Below are 18,822 nucleotides of genomic sequence, written 5' to 3'. Positions count from 1 at the left end.
GCAGCTCAAGGGGACCAAGGGAGAGGACTGGAGCTGAAATGCAGCTCCCAAGCCAAAGGCAGAGGTCATGGTTGGAAACCCGATGAGGCCCCTCTGGGCTCTTTCTCACAATTTAGCTCTCTGCTCAGAAGTTTGATCCAAGGTTACACAGTTGCACCAAATCAGAGCTGATCTTGAACACAGGAAGTTAAAACCTGGGGAGGTTGTCAGAGGATTACAAAGAAAGTTTGTTACGGGCTGGGCTGGGCAGGGCAATTAGAGCCTCTTAGTGCACTCAGGACTTTGAGAAAAGGAAGTAATAACAAAGAGAGAAAACTGGAAATGCAGAAAGTTAATAAGGGGCTAAAATACAGGGAAAAATAATGATGCGGGCAAAAATAATTGTATCGGGAACAACAACAAACAACTTATGATAGAATAAGGCAAATATTAGATAAAGTAAAATTGTTATTGATGCAAAAAAGCAGAAGTATTTAGCTAATATTTCTGTCCAATATTTAGGAAACATTGGAATAATGTAATTTCATCCCACGAAAATTAGGAGCTATTTTTCAGTCTACTGGGAAAAAAGACAGAAATAGATCTTCAACTGGAAGTATTTTTAAATGCGTATGTCTGGATAAATTTCACCCAGTAATTTTAAAAGAATTGTATAATACTTTCAGCAGCAGTTTACTCTCTTAATTACTGATGACTCTTGCAATATCACCAAGAAGAAAAAATACTTTTATAAGGCAAAGGGAATGACCTGGAAAATTATCAGAAAATCTGCTAAACATCTATTCCACACAAATAATAGAAAAACAGATACTGAATTCAATGAGTAATGATTAAAAGATGAAAATGTAATCAGTGCCAATCACCACCACATTTATTCCATTTTTTATTATTTAATTTTTATGCCATTACAAATGTAACTAAAAATATAGATATATACATCTGTTAGGTGAGTACTATGTGATATTCCAGTTTAAAATATAGCACTACATTGGCTTAATTAAGCACATCCTTAGCAAATTAGGAACTGTCTAGCCAAGAGATCTCAAAAAGCAGCAGGTAGAGAATCATCATCTAGATCATAGACATTTCTCAAAGGATTGCAAATCAGTGATAGGTCTGATGCTATTAAACATTTTGTCAAGGACTTGGAATGAAATATAAAATCACTTCTGGACAAGTTTCTTAGAGCACAAAGTGAGACATGAGAAAGGGAGATAAGGCAGCCACTCAGAGTAATCTGAATTGCTCAGTAAACTGTTCTCACTCGAGCAAAATATGTTTTGGTACAATTGTGACAATCTTACACCTAAAAGCAAAGAGGAATATTGCATACTGAATAATACATATAGAAGTTCTTGGGACCCTTACTCTCTCACTGAACAGCATTTGCCTTGTTTGTTGTTTCAATTCTATACTACATAGTTGTGCTGTTCAGAGTTTCCTCAGGAAATTCCAGAGATCTACAATTATCATTTCTGCTTACTCAGGAAATGGTCCAGATTAAATCTGAGGTAAACTGAGTAACAGAACATAGATCACATTAAGGTGCACAAGGAAATACATATATATATTTTAGGTCACGATAACATTCAAATATTTCCTCCTAAAATTAATGCATAATTAAATAAAGTCAGTGTATCCAATCACATTTCACCATATTTGCATAAAGGATCAAAGTCCTGTCGCTAAATTTTACATTTTTTTGGCAGTTGTATAAATAAGGCTGATAAGCCATCACTCTTCTAACCAAAAATGTGGGGACAGGGACAAGTAATGGTGGTGTTCAGGAGCTTGATATTTTTGCTGGCTTTTCAGCTCCCGCATGTGGCAATAGGTTCTATGGTATGGCTAAATGAGAGTGGCTATGAGGATTTGGTTATTGCAATTAATCCCAAGGTGCCAGAAGATGCCAACATCATTGAAAACACAAAGGTAAGAACATTTGCATTTACATGCTTTGTTTTCTCAGTATTTTAGAATGCCTTGACTTTTTCTACTTGCAATATAGCATGAATCAGGTCCAGCTCCCATTCATGTCAATGGGAATTTTTCCTCTTGTTTTGAATTAATTATTGATTAATCCCATAGTTACTAAACCAGTCATTTCTAATTTGTCTTGCCATCTAGTGTTCTTACTAAGAGCACCGCTCGCCTGTGTGAGACAACACTGTAATATAGTCTTTTGGGAGGCAGACTGAAATTCCTTTAAGCAGCTTTCCAAATCTTTACCTGAAAAAAATATCCTACGAATGTTTTTTTAAAAGCCACTGATTATGCTACTATCCTAGCACTTTTCACTAGCTAATATACCTCCTAACGTACAAAAAAATGCTTAGGTTTAGTGATATTTCTGGGCTTAGCTTTTATTGCAGCCATTGTAGACTCCTGAAAGGCATCCCACATAGATGCCTCTACAGATCAATTCCCTTAGCGTAGGATGCTAGCCAGATCTCAAAGAAAGGAATATGGTTTTGCCTATGCAAAATCATTTTGGAGGAAATCTGCCAAAAAGCATGCTTCTTTGGACAGTTACCCCAACTTCTGCAGTATGTCTAATGCCTGTTAGACCCTGATGTAGGATTATCTCAGTCCCATATCAGTTCTAAGATCAGGTATGAAGGATACCATCCTTAGGTCAGCCAAATAGTTTATAACATTTCCAGATTTCTCTCACCTAACAAGAGGATTACATGAAGCTAAACTGGATGTGATAGTTTACTTTTTACCATTTCTCACTGATTGCCACCTTTTTTAATAATAAACATAGCTTAGATCACTCCATTTTCATTACGGGACAAGCTACTAAGTATGTTTTTTAGGGTAGAAGCCTACGTGTGGCAGTTACTGTTCCTGCAAGATAACTACTACATTATATATTTACACAATAGCTGCCCTTATGAGAACTTGCTCTTATACCATTCCTTTAGTTCCCTTAATCTAGTTAAAACTGGTCTGTTTTGTGTGCACAGCAGGCAGGGGTGGGATGAGGACAGGTGAAATGTCATGTCTCACTAATTCTCAACCTGTCATGGGGTTAGAACTCACTATCACTCCCAGGCCTGGCAAATTTAATTTCTTCAAGAAATATCCTTTAGCTGACTTTTCAATGCACATGTAACATAGGTGTTTGATTCCAAAGCCTTTGTCACAGCTTGTTTCTTAGTTTATCAAAAGCCTATGGGACAGATTTCAGCTCCATTCTTCCTTTTTTTCCCCATTGAACAGCTAGTTGTTACTGGAGAGAAAAACAAACAAAGGGAATGCTTTTTCTGATGTCTGTACTCAAAGAAAGGTGGTAAAAGAGCAACATGAAAGGAAAGTAATGGCAGCATATAGTAATAATACAAATAAGAAGAAAGGAGAAACAGTGAATTTGACAGAAAAATGCTGACATTTTTCAGATAAATGAAACACCAGGTGCAGTACCACACTTTACCACACTTGCTATCAAGCTCGTATTACTTTAAGAGAAAAATTCTTACATTTAGTAGTTTTTATATCATATGAAAGCTAGAGTGTGAATTTTATCACAGTCTCTGATTAAGAAGAGGATTATAGAGCAGGTGTAGGTTTCCAAGAACTACAATTTGGTTTCTTCATATATTCTTTTTGTGCTGAAGATGGTAGTACTTCCTCTGTTTTGTGTTATGTACTTAGTGCTCTTTTATTTTACTACTCTTTCTTAACAAGTCTAAATTATTCCTTGCACTTACTTTTAATTTTAAAATTAATATTAATGTTTTATTTTCTTTCATTCCCTAGGTCATGGTTAAAGATGCTTCTAATTACTTGTTTGAAGCTACAAAACATCGATTTTTCTTCAAGTCTGTAAAAATCATAATTCCTAAAACATGGAAGAAAAACACCAACTATTCAAGATTAAAAACAGAATCATATGACAAGGTATGACCTACAGAACTCTTTATGATTAAAACTATAAGGAACAGCTGGTTTGATAATGCTATATTATAAATTATTACAAGATGTATGACTAATACTGGAAGTTCTCACTCAAGAGGAGAGTTGATGAGAGCATTGGTAGAGTAAAAAATTGTAGGACTGAACTTACTCAGAAAGACTCACCTAACCCTTCTCTATTTCCACCCTTCATTTCTTAATGTTATTTAAGCCTTTGGTCTTATTATTGTAGGCAGATGTCATCATAGCAGATCCTTTCTTGAAATATGGAGATGATCCATATACCTTACAGTATGGAGGATGTAAGGAGAAAGGAAGATACATCCATTTCACACCTAACTTCCTATTAAAAAGCAGTTTGCTAAATATTTATGGAGAAAGAGGTAATACTGCTGTTTAGTTCAATTGCCTGTTTTACTGTTAATACGCAATGACCATGATTTTCCAAAGTGATTAGTGAATTTGGGTACCTCAGTTTGCTTGCCAAAATTAAAACACTTTAAAAGAGAGAGATTTTTCAGAAGTAATAAATTCTTGTAAAGTGTCTGAAGCTAAATATTCAAACACTGGATCCAAAAGTTGTTATCTCTTTGAAAACCTTAAATGGTTATTTTTCTGTACTGTAACTGCTGCTATTAGCAGTAGCCTTCTTTTTAAGCTCACTTACCAGATAAAATATCCACTGCTTGTATATGTTATTTTATACTACATTAGGGACAAAAAATGTAGAGGTTTGCTGCCCTACGGGACAGAAACCTCACAGAAACAAAAGTTCCTCACAAGACTTTTGCCAGCTTAGAAAGCTTCTTTAGAACAGTTCCTGAATTTCTGAGAAAGTCAAATATGAATCAAAATTCTAGTCGTGGTTACTAAATTAAAGCCTTCCTTATTGTACCTCAAGGTAAAATTATTTTTCCTATCACTTAAGCATGTCACAATTTTCTTGTATTACATGAGAGAGGAATTATTTTGTTAAAATGACTTCCTAAAATGTTGAGTTGGTTTTAAATGGTTGTATTTAGAATGTGTATATGTTATTACTTTTCAACAGGCAGAGTTTTTGTGCATGAATGGGCTCATCTTCGGTGGGGGGTATTTGATGAATATAATAGCGATGCACCTTTTTATGTGTCTACAAATTCTGGAAAAGCAAGTGTCGAAGCAACAAGGTATTATTTTTCATATTTCTTCTTTTACATTACACAGTATTAAAAATTTCAGTAACAATTTCTATATTCTTGTCTATGTGGAGTTTGTACTTTGAGCTCTGTAGAGTCTCCATGAGCTGTTCATATGATTAAATGATGTTTATTCAACAGCTACTATTGCATGCTTGCAGCTCAGAGTCCAAGCTGGCTGAATTGCAGTGCTGTTTTGTAACAGGTGCTATAGATAAAGCTACATAGACTTTTGCCCTGTGTGCAACTGCAGACTTCAATTACCATCTGTTACATCTTATTTAACAAAATTTTGTCAAATAGTAGTTATCAACAATACTGAAATCCCCTACTGAAACCACTGTGATTTTAAGTGGTTTCTACAAAGAAACCTTGCCCTTTTTTTGCAGGTTGGGCATTCCAATAGTGTTTTGCATTGCAGCTCCTAGCAAAACATCTTTCCTGCATTGCCTGTAAATACCACAGGATGCTTATCAATTGCATCAACAAAAGACAATGGTTTCATGATTTTAATCATTTCTAGATTAGACTGGGGACTCTGCAAGGCATGAAGAGTGCCTACCTATGTACTTGTGCAATGTCTCATACAGTGGCGTGTCAATGGCAACTTGGCTTTGTGCAGCCAAAATTCAAACCAACAATAAAACGTATCACAGAATATTTAGGGGTTCCTAGCCAACCCTGTCTATCTTCTCTTCCTCTAGGTGTTCAGCTAGTGTCACTGGTGCACCTGTTTTCCAAGAGTGCAATGGAAACAACTGTAATGTAAGGGACTGCAGATACGATGGCCAGCTCTATGAAGCTGGATGCACATTTGTACCAGATAAACAACAAAATATCCCATCTTCTATTATGTACATGCAAAGCTTACCTTCTGTAAGTATTGCTACACCTTTCCAAATTGAGTGTTTAATAACATTTGAGGTCTTGTCAATTATTTCTGCTGGATAAAAAGATCACAGAGTCAGGCATTTCTTTGACTAATTTCTGTCTATTTCAAAGAATATGCACAAATCCTGCTTCCCTGAATAAACTCAAACAACAGGAGACAATTTTTGCTCATAATACAAGTCATTTTTCAGCCAGCCTCTGGTTGCTTTAGCATTTTTTTTCCCCTGCTGTGTGCCTGACTTTCTGGAAGGTGTTTTCTGTCAGTTTGTTACCACCCCCACCATTGACATGTCAACCAATCTGCAGCAAATTCTCTGCTATTTTAGCTCAGTTTCTGATTGATGCTACAGGCAAACCATGGCTTGTTTCAACAGTCTTCCTTCTAAATGAGCTTACTCACCTCCTACATTTGAAACGGCTATCATCTCTTATCTTTTAGGACTTCTTAGGACAACTGTCACCCAGTAAAGATCTTTAATGTAGCCTTGACTGTCTGCCTAGAAAGAACTGTAATAAGTATTACTGTTGGTTGTATTTACTGCCAACTTGGACAAGTGCTGTAATCTCTAAGACTAGAAATAAAAGCTTTACTAGGAGATTTTGTATAACAGAACTCCACCCAAGTTACAACAACCCCTCTCACTCCTTCTTCAAGAGAAGCAGCTGCACACTCTAGAGAGGGCAGTCTCTCTAGGACAGCCTCTTCTACCTACTGTCCTTTTTTGGGAGAAAAAGACTGCAGAGACCCCTACAGCAAGGACGCAAACATACTCCTTTTGGGGGTGGGCTGGATGCTTATTTAAATCTTCCCCTGTGATAATTCATAGCATCTCTACCTAGGTTTTGTAGAAATCTGCTTTTCCAAGTCTCTCAAAGGACTCATACCTCCTATTACATTGCACACTATCACAGGTACAACAGGTGCCTGTCAAATCTTCTTCCAAGTGATGTTATCAGTTCTATTATAATCTTTTCAAAAGAGAAGACAGGAGCTAGTGGAATTAATCTGAGAGCTGTTTTGTGTCAATGAGGGTGGGATGCATTGAGATCTCAGCATCCTTTTTGCTCCTTTTTTAGAAAATCAGATCAACAAGCATAGAAGTGAAGTGCTCTTACCAGATGCCTTACGTATAAGATACAGGTGATTTTAGATCACTCTCTCTGTAAGCTGCCACCTGAACTGTGTTACCTCCCCTGCAGAACAAACTTGTCTGTCTATCCCTCATGCAGAAGCAGCAGCCCACCTCTCTCAAAAGTGGCCAGGCTGGTATCCTCATGTCAGCTCTGCTTCAGTGGTTGTGCAGGGGTTCTAGGACATGTTAGCATGATGAACAGTCTTCTGGAAAGCTACATCCCTGTAGTAAGGGATGATAATTCCTTTAGCTATTTACTTCTATTTTTTCAGGCAAGCTCTTTCTGAGACCTTTAGTGGTCATGGCTTTCCCTCAGCAGTACTCTGCTGACATCCCTAGACATTTAAGTGCAGGGGAGGTTGTTTCTTGACTCTGTATCCTTTGCATCTGTTTCCTTGTTCTACCCAAGAAGACTCACAGGAATTGGTTCAAGACCATCAGCTTAACCCAAGAAGTTGGTTAAATATGCAGGCTGCTGACTTGTGCTGACCCTCATTCTTGGAGCACCTTTCTCTGCTTGCTTCTTCTAAGATCCTGGCTGGAGAGGCACCATGACACAGAAGACACATTCTCTCATGAAAGAACACCTATATTTGTCCATCTCTCACCACAAACCTCCTATTTTCTGAGATATTTTGTTATATTCATGCTGTTGAAGCTCAGAATTATTATTATCTTCAATCTGACTTTTAGGTGGTTGAATTTTGTGATAAAAGCACTCATAATGCAGAGGCTCCAAACATGCAAAATAAGATCTGCAACTACAAAAGCACATGGGAAGTAATTATGGAATCTGATGACTTTCAAAACTCCTCTACCATAAATAGTCCTACACCCCCTGCTGAAACCACATTCCAACTACTGCAGACCCAAGACAGAGCAGTCTGCCTAGTACTGGATATTTCTGGGAGCATGTCATTGGTAAGAATACACATTTTATATGCATTTTTGACAAAAAATATTAAAAATGCAGATATAAAATAATTTAAATACTTTCAGTCAATATTCCAGTAATTAACTTTATTATTTTAGAAAAAAGGAGACTAATTTCTCCCTGCTAATCTTATTTAGAAATTCCTACAAGAAATTCCTTCAAAATACAGAGAGTGGTCAAACTTGGTCTCCTTTTTCTTATAAAATCTCAAATTTAAATATTTTCTTTCCTTTGTTTCAGACCTAGAATGACATTGCCATTGTATTTCTCCCAAACAGAAAGTATGTTATAGATAGGATTTTATTTTGTATTAAGTATGATTCTAAAATTATTTAAAACAATATGTAGGTAAGTACCAATAAATGAGATGTTCTCCTCTCATCATGATACTGCTTTTTCAAATCAAAAATGTGAATTATCTTAATGCTATGTCATTTTAACATGGCTGAGGCTTTTACACCTTAATTTTTTTTCACAAAATTTTGCATAGTTTTACTCTTTCAGAACTTTCCATGGCATGAGCTACTAAGCTTATTTATGAACACAAGGTTAAGTAAAGGTCCCTGAATATGTACTCATTTGCATAAATACCTAATACTTTCATAAAACTGATATCAATGTGATCAGCTGCAGAAAGGTGACAAAAGTATTTTGGACAGACAAGGCCATTTCCCCATGCTTTCTTAATAGACTGCCTCTATGCAGATTCTAACAGCTTCTAAAAATGAGCCTATCATCTTTTGATGACATACAGAATTTCCTTATCTATAACTTACTTCTTCCAAGATTCAGCAGTGAGCCAATGACAGTTTATATTTTCTCAAAAATATTACAAGTTTGGACTGTCATGTCATAGGAATTCAAGATTAAAAATTAGACTTTTTCACTGGTTTAATAATGGGAAGGTCATCTCTAGTTTTTGCATGGAGGCCACAATACTTACTTGTGCCTCGGAAAATATAAATGCCAAGAATAGCATTTATATCGATCTCAAGGAAATAATTTATAAGGCTCAAGCATGTTGAGAAATATTCTTAAATATTTGACAGTTATGCCTTAAACCAAAAAGTACACAAAGAAGCATAAAGCAGCAAATGCTCTAATTCTCTAGGTACCTACAAATAAGTATGGGATTCTCCCATAGTGCTCCATTAACAGACCTATTTCCAGATGTGCCATTCCACTGCAGTGCTGTTCCTGGGGCTGATCTTCAGCAAAGATTTGCAGTTGTAATAAATTATATAATGATTTTTACAATATGGATGAATGTCTGCCAATCATTATACATTTTATGAAATCAGTTGGTAATTAATAATGTAATGTTTACTCAGAAAGTGAAGATAATTATGAATCCTGCAATAATAGCTAGCTTCAGAGAGAAATATTTTCAAGTTTAACTTTTTTATTTCAGTAATTGCTTCAAATATTTACATTTAAGATATAAATTATTTTACTAATATTCAATTTCCAAAATACTTATTGTCTAGGCTAACCTACCCCATGGGTGTTAGAGATTCTGTACTTTTGGACTGAAAACATGCTATCAAAACAAAAAAGTAACAGATAATTTGTTAGAAATGAGGTCATAACCTCAGAAGATGAAGTTTGGTTAATGATATCTTTCCTGAAATGTACAGTTTGCAAACACACTTTCATGATACCAGAACATGGTACACATCTCCTCTGTTCTGTGACTGAACACACATATGAGTTGTCTAATGTACCTTATAGCAGATAGTTATTAATTTTTCATTACAAACTGAACAACATCAATAGTTGCTATATTTTCAGAATAGATATCTAAGGATGCATTCTAAGGATGTTTTTTGTCTCCACATACAGCGTGACCGCATTAACCATCTCTATCAGGCTGCAGAGGTATTTCTGCTCCAAATTATTGAAATTGGTTCCTGGGTTGGAATTGTCACATTTGAATCTACAGCAAATGTAAAAGCTCCTTTGCAACAAATAACCAGTGATACAGTACGCCGTAGTCTTACTCAATATTTGCCTAAAAGTGCTAATGGAGGAACAAATATCTGCGCAGGTGTACAGACAGGATTTAAGGTAAAGTACAATGTGGAAATATCCTCTAGAATGTAGGGAAACCGATGAAAAATCAAGGAACATACTTGATAGTCCACTGAACATGGTCTTCCGGCACAATCATGTATGTTCATTGCAATGAACATATAGAATAGATAAGTACTGAAATGGGAAGCTGTGCAGCAGTAGTATTATTAATTCCCAGGGTTCACAAGTCAGGAATCAAACCCCTAAAATTATGAAATCTCGTAAAAATCCTGAGATCAGAAAAATAGTAACAGATAGATATTATTCTTTTCTTATCTATTTTACTTCCTGGGGCTGGCAGTCTTTGAAAAACTGAGCAGATGTCACCTAATTCAGTTGCATGTCTGTGAATCAGTAGCAATGTGTAGGAGAAGGGAAGAGAAAGAAAGAAAGAAAGAAAAAGAAGTGCTAGAGAGAATAACGAGACTGCTGAGGCTGCTGAGAGTCCTAGGCAGAAAGGAGGCTCAGGACAGGGGAGACCAGGAGGCAGGAGGGCATCCAGATAGGGATGGAATAGCCAGAGACAGAGGCGTCACCCACCCCGCCAACAAGAGTCGCCCCACCTTCACCTACCCCAAATCCCCCTTGGGACTATGTCTTTCCTTCTCTAGTCCTGAAATTTTGAGCGGAGAATAAAGAGTAGTAGTTCCAGATATCAGACATAAAGTTTTTATATGTTGCCCTTAAACACCCACACCCTGAACTGGCAAAGCATACACAGGCAGGATATTTCTGAGATATTCAATGTGGGATGGGTTTCTTTTCCAGGAAAATATATAATAAATGTTTATTTATTATAATTTAACACTCACTAGTTATAAGTGATTAAATGTTTCAATATCAATTGTAATAATATCATAACAGTTTTAGTGTTAAATAAAACCTCAAACATTTATTAAAGAATAAATTTGTCTTATATTTGAAGGTAACACAGTTCTGAATGCATACACTGACTGTGCTTTGGGATAAGCTAGGATTTAAAATTATTCTGTTGCTAGTATCTTGAATTCTCTTCTTAATTCAGGTGATTACAGATAAATTCAAAACTACATATGGTTCTGAAATTGTACTGCTGACTGATGGAGAAGACTCGAATATTGCAAATTGCCTTGATAACGTGAAACAAAGTGGGGCAATAATTCACACCATTGCATTAGGGCCTGACGCAGCTAAAGAATTAGACGAGTTTTCAAGGGTGACAGGTAAATATTCTAAATAAATTCTTTTTCTGGTTTGCATATTCAAGTATGAAAATGTAAAATAAGAGCAATTAATTGCTCTAGGAAATTAAATACCTTTGATTTTAATAAATATAATTTTTATAAATTTAATTTTAAAGAAGTTCCATTTTCACAACAGGTTTTTTTAATGCAAGCAAGCAGCACTATTTAGACCCATAGTTTTGTTTTAGTGGTTTTGATTTTAAAAATATAGTAACATGACAATACTTTATTACTAAAGAGATTTAATTATGACATTGCTATATAACATACAAAAAGAAGTGTTCTGTAATGACTAGAATTTTATTTGTGGCATTGCATGCAATGACTAGAACTTTCTCTACTCTTTAATTTATAAGTATTTATTTATTATGTAAATAATAATTTTCTCTAACTGTTGCAGCTGAAGTGCATTATTAGAAAATGTTAAAACACTCTTACTACCTTGTCATTAGCAAGCTTAGCTGTTATCATCTGAGCTGGTGCTACACAATTAATTTTAAAATAGCTGTTTAAAAACTATCCATCAGGGTGTTGCTTCATGCTGAAGTACCTGCAAAAACTGTGGGAGAATGCAAACTCCTTGGGTAGATCTAGAATGCAGTTTGATTCTAAACAGATATGGCAAATAAATCTTATTTGAGAGGTGCGCATGCTGTGTATTTTCAAACTTATCTACTTGCCTTAGTAATTTAAATAACATTGAATACCTTTGTATACTTTTACATCTTTGGATCAACATGGCTATGGGAGAGTCTAGAGCTCAATTCTGTTCTGGTCTGTATTTTAAGACAGAATTGGTTATTCAGGTTCCAATTGCAGAGTATTTATTAACAGTGATTCGTGAGCCAGAAAGAACCCATACAGTCCTTCAGAATGCACTTGCCATCTAGCAAGTCTCCCCTCTCAGAAACAAAAATCAAATCTCCAAAGATACTGTGTAGATCTCTGAGCTAATGCTTCTGCCAGTGTGTACGACTCCACATGAGACAGAGCCATGCATCTGACATGAGCTGCCTGCACACGTACATCTGCGCGTGAGGGATGGGGGTGAGCAGCGTTACATGGCAGGCAGGGGCTGTGAGGGCAGACGCTACATTTTGGGTATCTCACCAAGGTTCAGCCTGGCACAGCAGCCTCTCTCCCACGTGGGGATTCCTGTGCCCTCTGCATTCAGTGCACAGCAATGGCTCAGTTTGTGTCTGGCCTGTAAGATCCCAGATTGAAAGAAGGTTCAGTGCAGCAAATACATGAAGTGCAGATGCTTCAGTAGAGCGCATGAAATCATGCACAAGTAATTCTTTAATAGATCTGCACTGAGTACCAGAACCTCAAATGGACTGGAGCTGTGTGAAATCAGTATGCACGTAAAGAGATCCCAACTTTACACTATTAAACAAACAGAGGTGATCTGGATCTCAAAGAGCCACAAATCATGGAACGCCACGATCTCATTTTTACAGAGACTTTTTCAGAGCAGAATTTCATTTAAGGGATAATACATGACTCAGAATCCAAAGGTAATACAAACAGTCTAAAAATGCTGTACTTGACGAAATGCGGCAGGTGTGTGATTTTTAGGCAAACTATGCCAATGGGAGATAAAATGAGTTTATTGCATAAGTTGGAATTGATTTTTACATGATTTTACCTTGATGTATGTATTAAAGCATTAAAAAAGGTAAATTTAGTTTTTGGACTTATTAACAAATTGTCTTGGTAGACCATTCAATACCAGAAGTCACATAAAATTTACCAATTTTAGAGTAAAAATTAATATTTCTAATTATTTTACTCTTGTTTTTCAGGAGGTTTACAGCTTTATGCTATAGATGAAGTCCTCCCCAGTAAATTAATTGAGGCATTCAGTGGAATTACATCAGGAAGTGGAGATATATCTGAACAGTCTATTCAGGTCTGAATATCAATACCTATTTTCCTCTTAGCTGATTAGTAACTGAATGAGGTTAAACATTAATGATCCTAATTGTCAGTGCCTGACTTAAAGGTGCAAAATAAACTGCAGTTTGGAAGTAGTGGTCTTCCTTAGTGGTCTTCTACTTTAAGTGAAATAAATTGAAGAGACTTTGACAGAAGAAAGCAAGCACAGCTCTTCCAGGTTGCCTAGTTCACTCTTATATGAAACATTATCTTTTAGAGCATTTTAATAGTCTAACTCAAGGAACAAAGAAACAACCAAAAATATAGTTTCTCTCTTAAACCGTATGTAAAATCTATGAACTTTTAGACTTTTCATGTAGGCAAACTGTTACTTAGAATCTAGCAACTCTCATTCCTTACTTTGTTAATATTTTAACATAGACCCAGTTCTGTGTTTTATCCAAAATGTACTACTGGCAAAGACAGCTAGATTATAAGCAGCAATCAATGCAGATTTGACAAACAGGTCTGGTGTTTTTTTGAATTATTATATTGCCTTTGATTGACTCTTCTGCCTCACATACATAGAAGAGAAAAAATTTTTAAGTTCATGTAGGGCTATTTTCTAATCGCAGATTTAATCATTTATAAAATAGGAGTGAGGAAATTATGAGAAAATTACTACCTATTTAATAAAGGAAATCTTGTTTCCTTCTCTCTCCTATATGTTTTCCTTTGTTTTGTTGTTCTCTCTCTCTCTCTTTCTTTACTTTTAAACCCTACAATCATACGGGGAGACTTTTTTTTTTCTCTCTGAGGGACAGACAAACTACAGTGGAAACATAGTGATGCTTTCTTGCACTAGAAAGATCTAGATGCTCTAGAGAGGTAGATAAATAGATTAGATACAAAACTGAAGGACTTATGCTTACCATAACTTATTATGTTTACCATAATTTCTACACTTAAAATCAGTGTTATTATGCAAGCTACCATCACTGAAAGTGAGTCTGTGATTTTACGGTTCTTCTTCATCCAATAGTTGTGCCAAATGGCTTTAATTTCCCTGTAGGCAGAGACAGCAGCACTAGAAAGCATTCTGTCTTCTCTGTACAGGTCTGAGTTATAAATAAAGCAGCAGAGACATCTTCATGTTAGTTTCCTTAAGGCATAAATTAATTTAAATTCTAGTCCAGGACTAGTCCATTTTAAGTCAACAGTGCATGCATACAATATTGCCCAGCAGCTGATGAATCACTCTGAAAAGACGTTATTTTAAGTTTCCCTACTAACTAATAATAAGACAAATTTTATTTCTCTAACAGCTTGAAAGCAAAGATCTAGAAGTTGCAAGCAAACAATGGATAAATAATTCTGTGACTATTGACAAAACTGTGGGAAATGACACTTTCTTCGTTATTGCATGGAGTCTATATCAACCACGTATTTTTCTAAGGGACCCCAAAGGAAAAGAGTATGGAAACTCAGACTTTACAGTTGATAATTCAAACCCCAAAACAGCTCGACTTGGTATAAATGGCACTGCAGAGGTAAATACTGAACATTTTCTTTTATTTTCTGAACACATCAACATTTCCTATAGAGTAGGATACACCTTTTCTTTAATTAATTTTTTATTATATAAGGGGAAAAGAAGGCGCTGTTAGAACAGGAAGCTTTTTTACTAGATTTTTATATTTTTATATTTGATTTGCAGGTGGGAGACTGGCATTATCATATTGAAAATTATTATACACAAAATCAAATTATATCAGTAACAGTTACCTCTCGAGCAGCATCTTCTGATGTTCCTCCTGTGATTGTCAAAGCTTACATGAATCAGGCAAACACGGCACCTAATCCAGTGGTCATTTATGCAGAGGTTAGTCAAGGGTTTTTGCCTGTTCTTGGTGCAACTGTGATAGCAACCATAGAGAAAGACAAAGCTGCAACAGAGAGCCTTCAACTTCTTGATAATGGTGCAGGTAAGTTTCCATATAGACAGTCAAAACCTTTGCATTTATGCATTTTGGCATCCAAGTCTGCATGCTCCCTTCAGACTTAGTGATAACTAAGGACTGAGTCATGACTATGCCCTAAATCAAGAAGAGAATAACAAGGGGGGTAGAGAACCCTACTGCTGCAGGACAGAAGTAAACTACAGGATTTTTGCTTGGTTTGCTGGATATTATTGTCAATATTTCTATACCAAGGTGCTGATACAATCAAGAATGATGGAATCTACTCAAGGTACTTTACTTCTTTCCAAAGCGGTGGAAGATACAGTCTGAAAGTGAATGCCCATGGGAGAAATACAACTGTCAGACTTGGCCTCAGACAAAATCGAGCCTTGTATATACCAGGCTACAGAGAAAATGGTAAAGAACATTTAAAAAAAAGGAGATTGTATGATTTGTGTTTGAATGTTGGTGTAAAGGTTTTGCAAATGGGATCATTTGCATTCAAAAAAATGTATTTAATGTTAACAGTTGTTCCATCTATCATTCCCACAAAACAAAACAAAACAAAAAAACAGGTGCAACTATGGTATCCTATGTAAGGGAGCAGTGCAAAATGTTGTCTTTAATCTAAAAATTAATTTACCTTACAGCCATGAGAAGCATAAATATTGCTCAGAGTCTGTATTTCAGCAACTGATGACATAAATTTTAAAACTATCATTCTTAATGAGACTTCAACATGAGAGTTTTGGGTAAAATGTTCATTGTGCAGAATTAGTATACAAACTAATGATGGTAGAAAAATTAGCTCCTGAGATTTCTTGAGTTTTGAGTACTTTTTCTTCCTAATGGTGAATAAATGTTAATTGTTGCATTTAATATTCTCACACACATACACTGTGAGATTTAGAAGAATTAATATAAAAATTGTCTAAAACTCCCACAAAGATACGGCCTACAGAATTGAAATTTTCCTAGTCTGTGATATGTAGGAAGACATGGATAGAATTGCCTTATTGCAGCCAATACCAACTCCTGCAATGTGCTTTACTGATAGTAGCACCACTTCCAATTTTCTGCACTTCAAACTTATTCTGCTTTTGGGGTTTTCTAATTTTTATGCTGACAATACTGAGATTACTTGTTTTCTGCCTTCACCAACTTTTCCACTAAATTTGAGTAAGTTAAGGAAAAAATGATAGGATAAGAATAGATAAGAATAGATAATAAGAGATAATAAAAATGAAAAGAAAATGTAAGTCAGAATTTTGTAATGGTAAAAGCTGAAAAATTTTCCAAACAGGTAAAATTCAGATGAATGCACCAAGACCTGAATTTACTGATGAAGAAATCCAAGCCAAGCTGGGAAGTTTCAGCAGAATTGCAACAAGTTCTTTTGTATTGAATGTTAGCACAGGAGCTCCTCCTTCTTTTCCACCTTGTAAAATTACAGACCTTCATGCTTATATAGACAATAAAACAATTATCTTGACTTGGACAGCTCCAGGGGGTGTCCTTGATATTGGACAAGGTAAGTCAGACACTTTATTTTAGTGAGATGAGGTTGATACTTTATTGCCTTTTAGCTGAAAGGACATGGCCTTTAAGGACAACCAACCAGAAATGAGAGCTACATCTTTCCCACCTGGAAAAGTAACCAAAAAAAAGGTACTCTGTTGCACGACATTTGTTTTAGTTCTCCTTAATTCTTCATGGTGGGGGGAAAGAGTGAGTAACAAGAAATATTACATACAAAGCACATAAATAAAATTATAAAAATTGTAATACGACCACCACAGACTCCAGCAACAAATCTTAGTCCGTGTTTGTTCATGTGAGCCAGGTAAAAAAAATGGACAATACAAAGTTTTAGTCCATTTACATAGATGGAGTAAGGTTCTATCCATAATACTCATTTTAAGTATGTTGTAAGGGAAAAAGGAAACCTAATTACAGCTGTAACGCACATGCATTTCCTTTCATTAACCAGAGACTGCATGTTAAAATATACAGTCTACAGTCATGCAGATTACAGCTTCAGATCAAAATCTCATACTTACCTAAAATTTTTAATAACTGGCCACTCAGGGAACAAATCTGAAATAAAAAAAAAAACTTGCAGATGCTTGTATGTAGTTATTTTGCAACTATACTTCTACATCTAAACCGACTGATAGCTAAAGTGGCCAGTTATTGCAGTACAGGTTAGGGTAGCGGGTTCCGTACTGGTGTGGAGCTGGGCATATCATGCATCTGTGTCTACTATCTAAACAGAGAGAAAGAAGGAGGAAGAGATGAAAGCAAGTAGAATGCAAACAAAGAGGAGGAAGTCTTGAAAAGCTGCAGTCTTGAAACAGAAGCAGCAGTACCCCAAAAAATTAGGAAGTCAAACACATTTACAGCAATGTAACTACAAGTTCTTTTGATTACAGACAAATGGGACAATCATTTAGTATATATCTCAGTTTTTGCTAGTTTCAGAACTTCATATTGAGATAGAAAATGCAGATCAGATGCAAGGCCCACACCGATATATTATATATATAATATATATATAATATATCGTATATATAATTATATATATTATATATTGGTGTATATTATATATAATGCATATTTTAATTGCCATTTGATCTTACATATATACTTGGACAGCATAATTTCTCATTCAGCTACATTTTGCACGGCATTGGTAAAACAATGTTTTTAAGGCTAGTGAAGGGAAGGAGTTCCCAGACTCAGGAACAATACACTTTTGACCATGTAAAGTAAGGTTCTAATAGCAATCCTGCTGAACCTCCCACCCCCGTTCCCTGAACATTGTCGATGGTTAATTGACCTGGGCAGTCTGTAGGAAGACAGGAGGAGAATCATCTGCATTTTAACAAAATTGTTCTGGAAGTCCTATATTGTCACCACAAGCAGGGGTATTAAAACATTTGTGTTAATTTGTTGTTACATATATTCTTTTTTTCCTAGCTGATCACTACATAATAAAAACCAGTGAAAATCTTCTGGACCTAAGAAATGACTTTGATAATGCTACTTCCGTGAATTCCTCTGATCTCATACCTAAAGCTGCTGGTACCAAAGAATTATTTACAATCAAACCAGAAAATATAACAATAGAAAATGGCACTACAATCTACATTGCTATACGTGCTGCTGCTAACACAAGCTTGACCTCAGATGTGTCTAATATAGCAGATGCCACATGGTTCCTTCCTCCAAAAGCACCTGTGCCTTCAGAGAAGCCTTCAGATGATGAAGGCAATAAAGGTGGTGTTAATATTACAATAATAGTGGCAATAGTAGCTGGATGTGTAGTTGTTGTTTGTATTATTGTAAGTTCAACTGTGTGTGTTTTACAAAAAAAAAACAGAAGAAAGGATCCTGCAATCAGAATGTAAACATATCTATTAAATAAAAGCCGAGAAGGAATTTAGTGTAATTTTTACTGTAAGTTCCAAAACAGGAAAAGAAATATTTATATGTTTGAAGATTAAATGCCGTGATTTTAAACAGATATGTATTTGTCTTTTTTGATACGCTTACAGATGAAGATTTTCAAAAGTGTCTTCTATGTACACTGATTAAATGGTAAACACAAAAACAGGCACTCAGACATGTAAT

At 35.7% G+C, this 18,822-nt stretch overlaps 1 protein-coding gene across 1 annotated transcript; it reads left to right on the top strand.

Annotated features, from left to right (window-relative positions):
• Window positions 1–1,752: 1,752 nt before the first annotated feature.
• Window positions 1,753–18,672, top strand: LOC106499680 (calcium-activated chloride channel regulator 1-like). The gene is made up of 14 exons (XM_013961213.2): window positions 1,753–1,932; window positions 3,763–3,903; window positions 4,151–4,301; window positions 4,970–5,087; window positions 5,801–5,972; window positions 7,814–8,041; window positions 9,897–10,121; window positions 11,152–11,329; window positions 13,156–13,262; window positions 14,554–14,778; window positions 14,946–15,213; window positions 15,442–15,606; window positions 16,493–16,720; window positions 18,169–18,672. The coding sequence occupies exons 1-14, from the start codon at window positions 1,753–1,755 to the stop codon at window positions 18,597–18,599; spliced, it is 2,817 nt and encodes a 938-aa protein (XP_013816667.2). The 3' UTR covers window positions 18,600–18,672.
• Window positions 18,673–18,822: the final 150 nt, after the last annotated feature.

Source organism: Apteryx mantelli, chromosome 8 (genome assembly GCF_036417845.1).
Source record: "Apteryx mantelli isolate bAptMan1 chromosome 8, bAptMan1.hap1, whole genome shotgun sequence".
Lineage (NCBI taxonomy): Eukaryota > Metazoa > Chordata > Aves > Apterygiformes > Apterygidae > Apteryx > Apteryx mantelli.
The sequence above is the reverse complement of the archived record's forward strand: the minus strand, read 5'-3'. Positions and strand labels throughout refer to the sequence as shown.

Coding starts and splice junctions, on each gene's coding strand:
- LOC106499680 (XM_013961213.2), top strand. CDS start 1,753: ATGTGGGGACAGGGACAAGTAATGGTGGTGTTCAGGAGCTTGATATTT. Junction 3,904..4,150: donor AAACAGAATCATATGACAAG/GTATGACCTACA, acceptor TTATTATTGTAG/GCAGATGTCATCATAGCAGA. Junction 16,721..18,168: donor TGTCCTTGATATTGGACAAG/GTAAGTCAGACA, acceptor TTTTTTTCCTAG/CTGATCACTACATAATAAAA.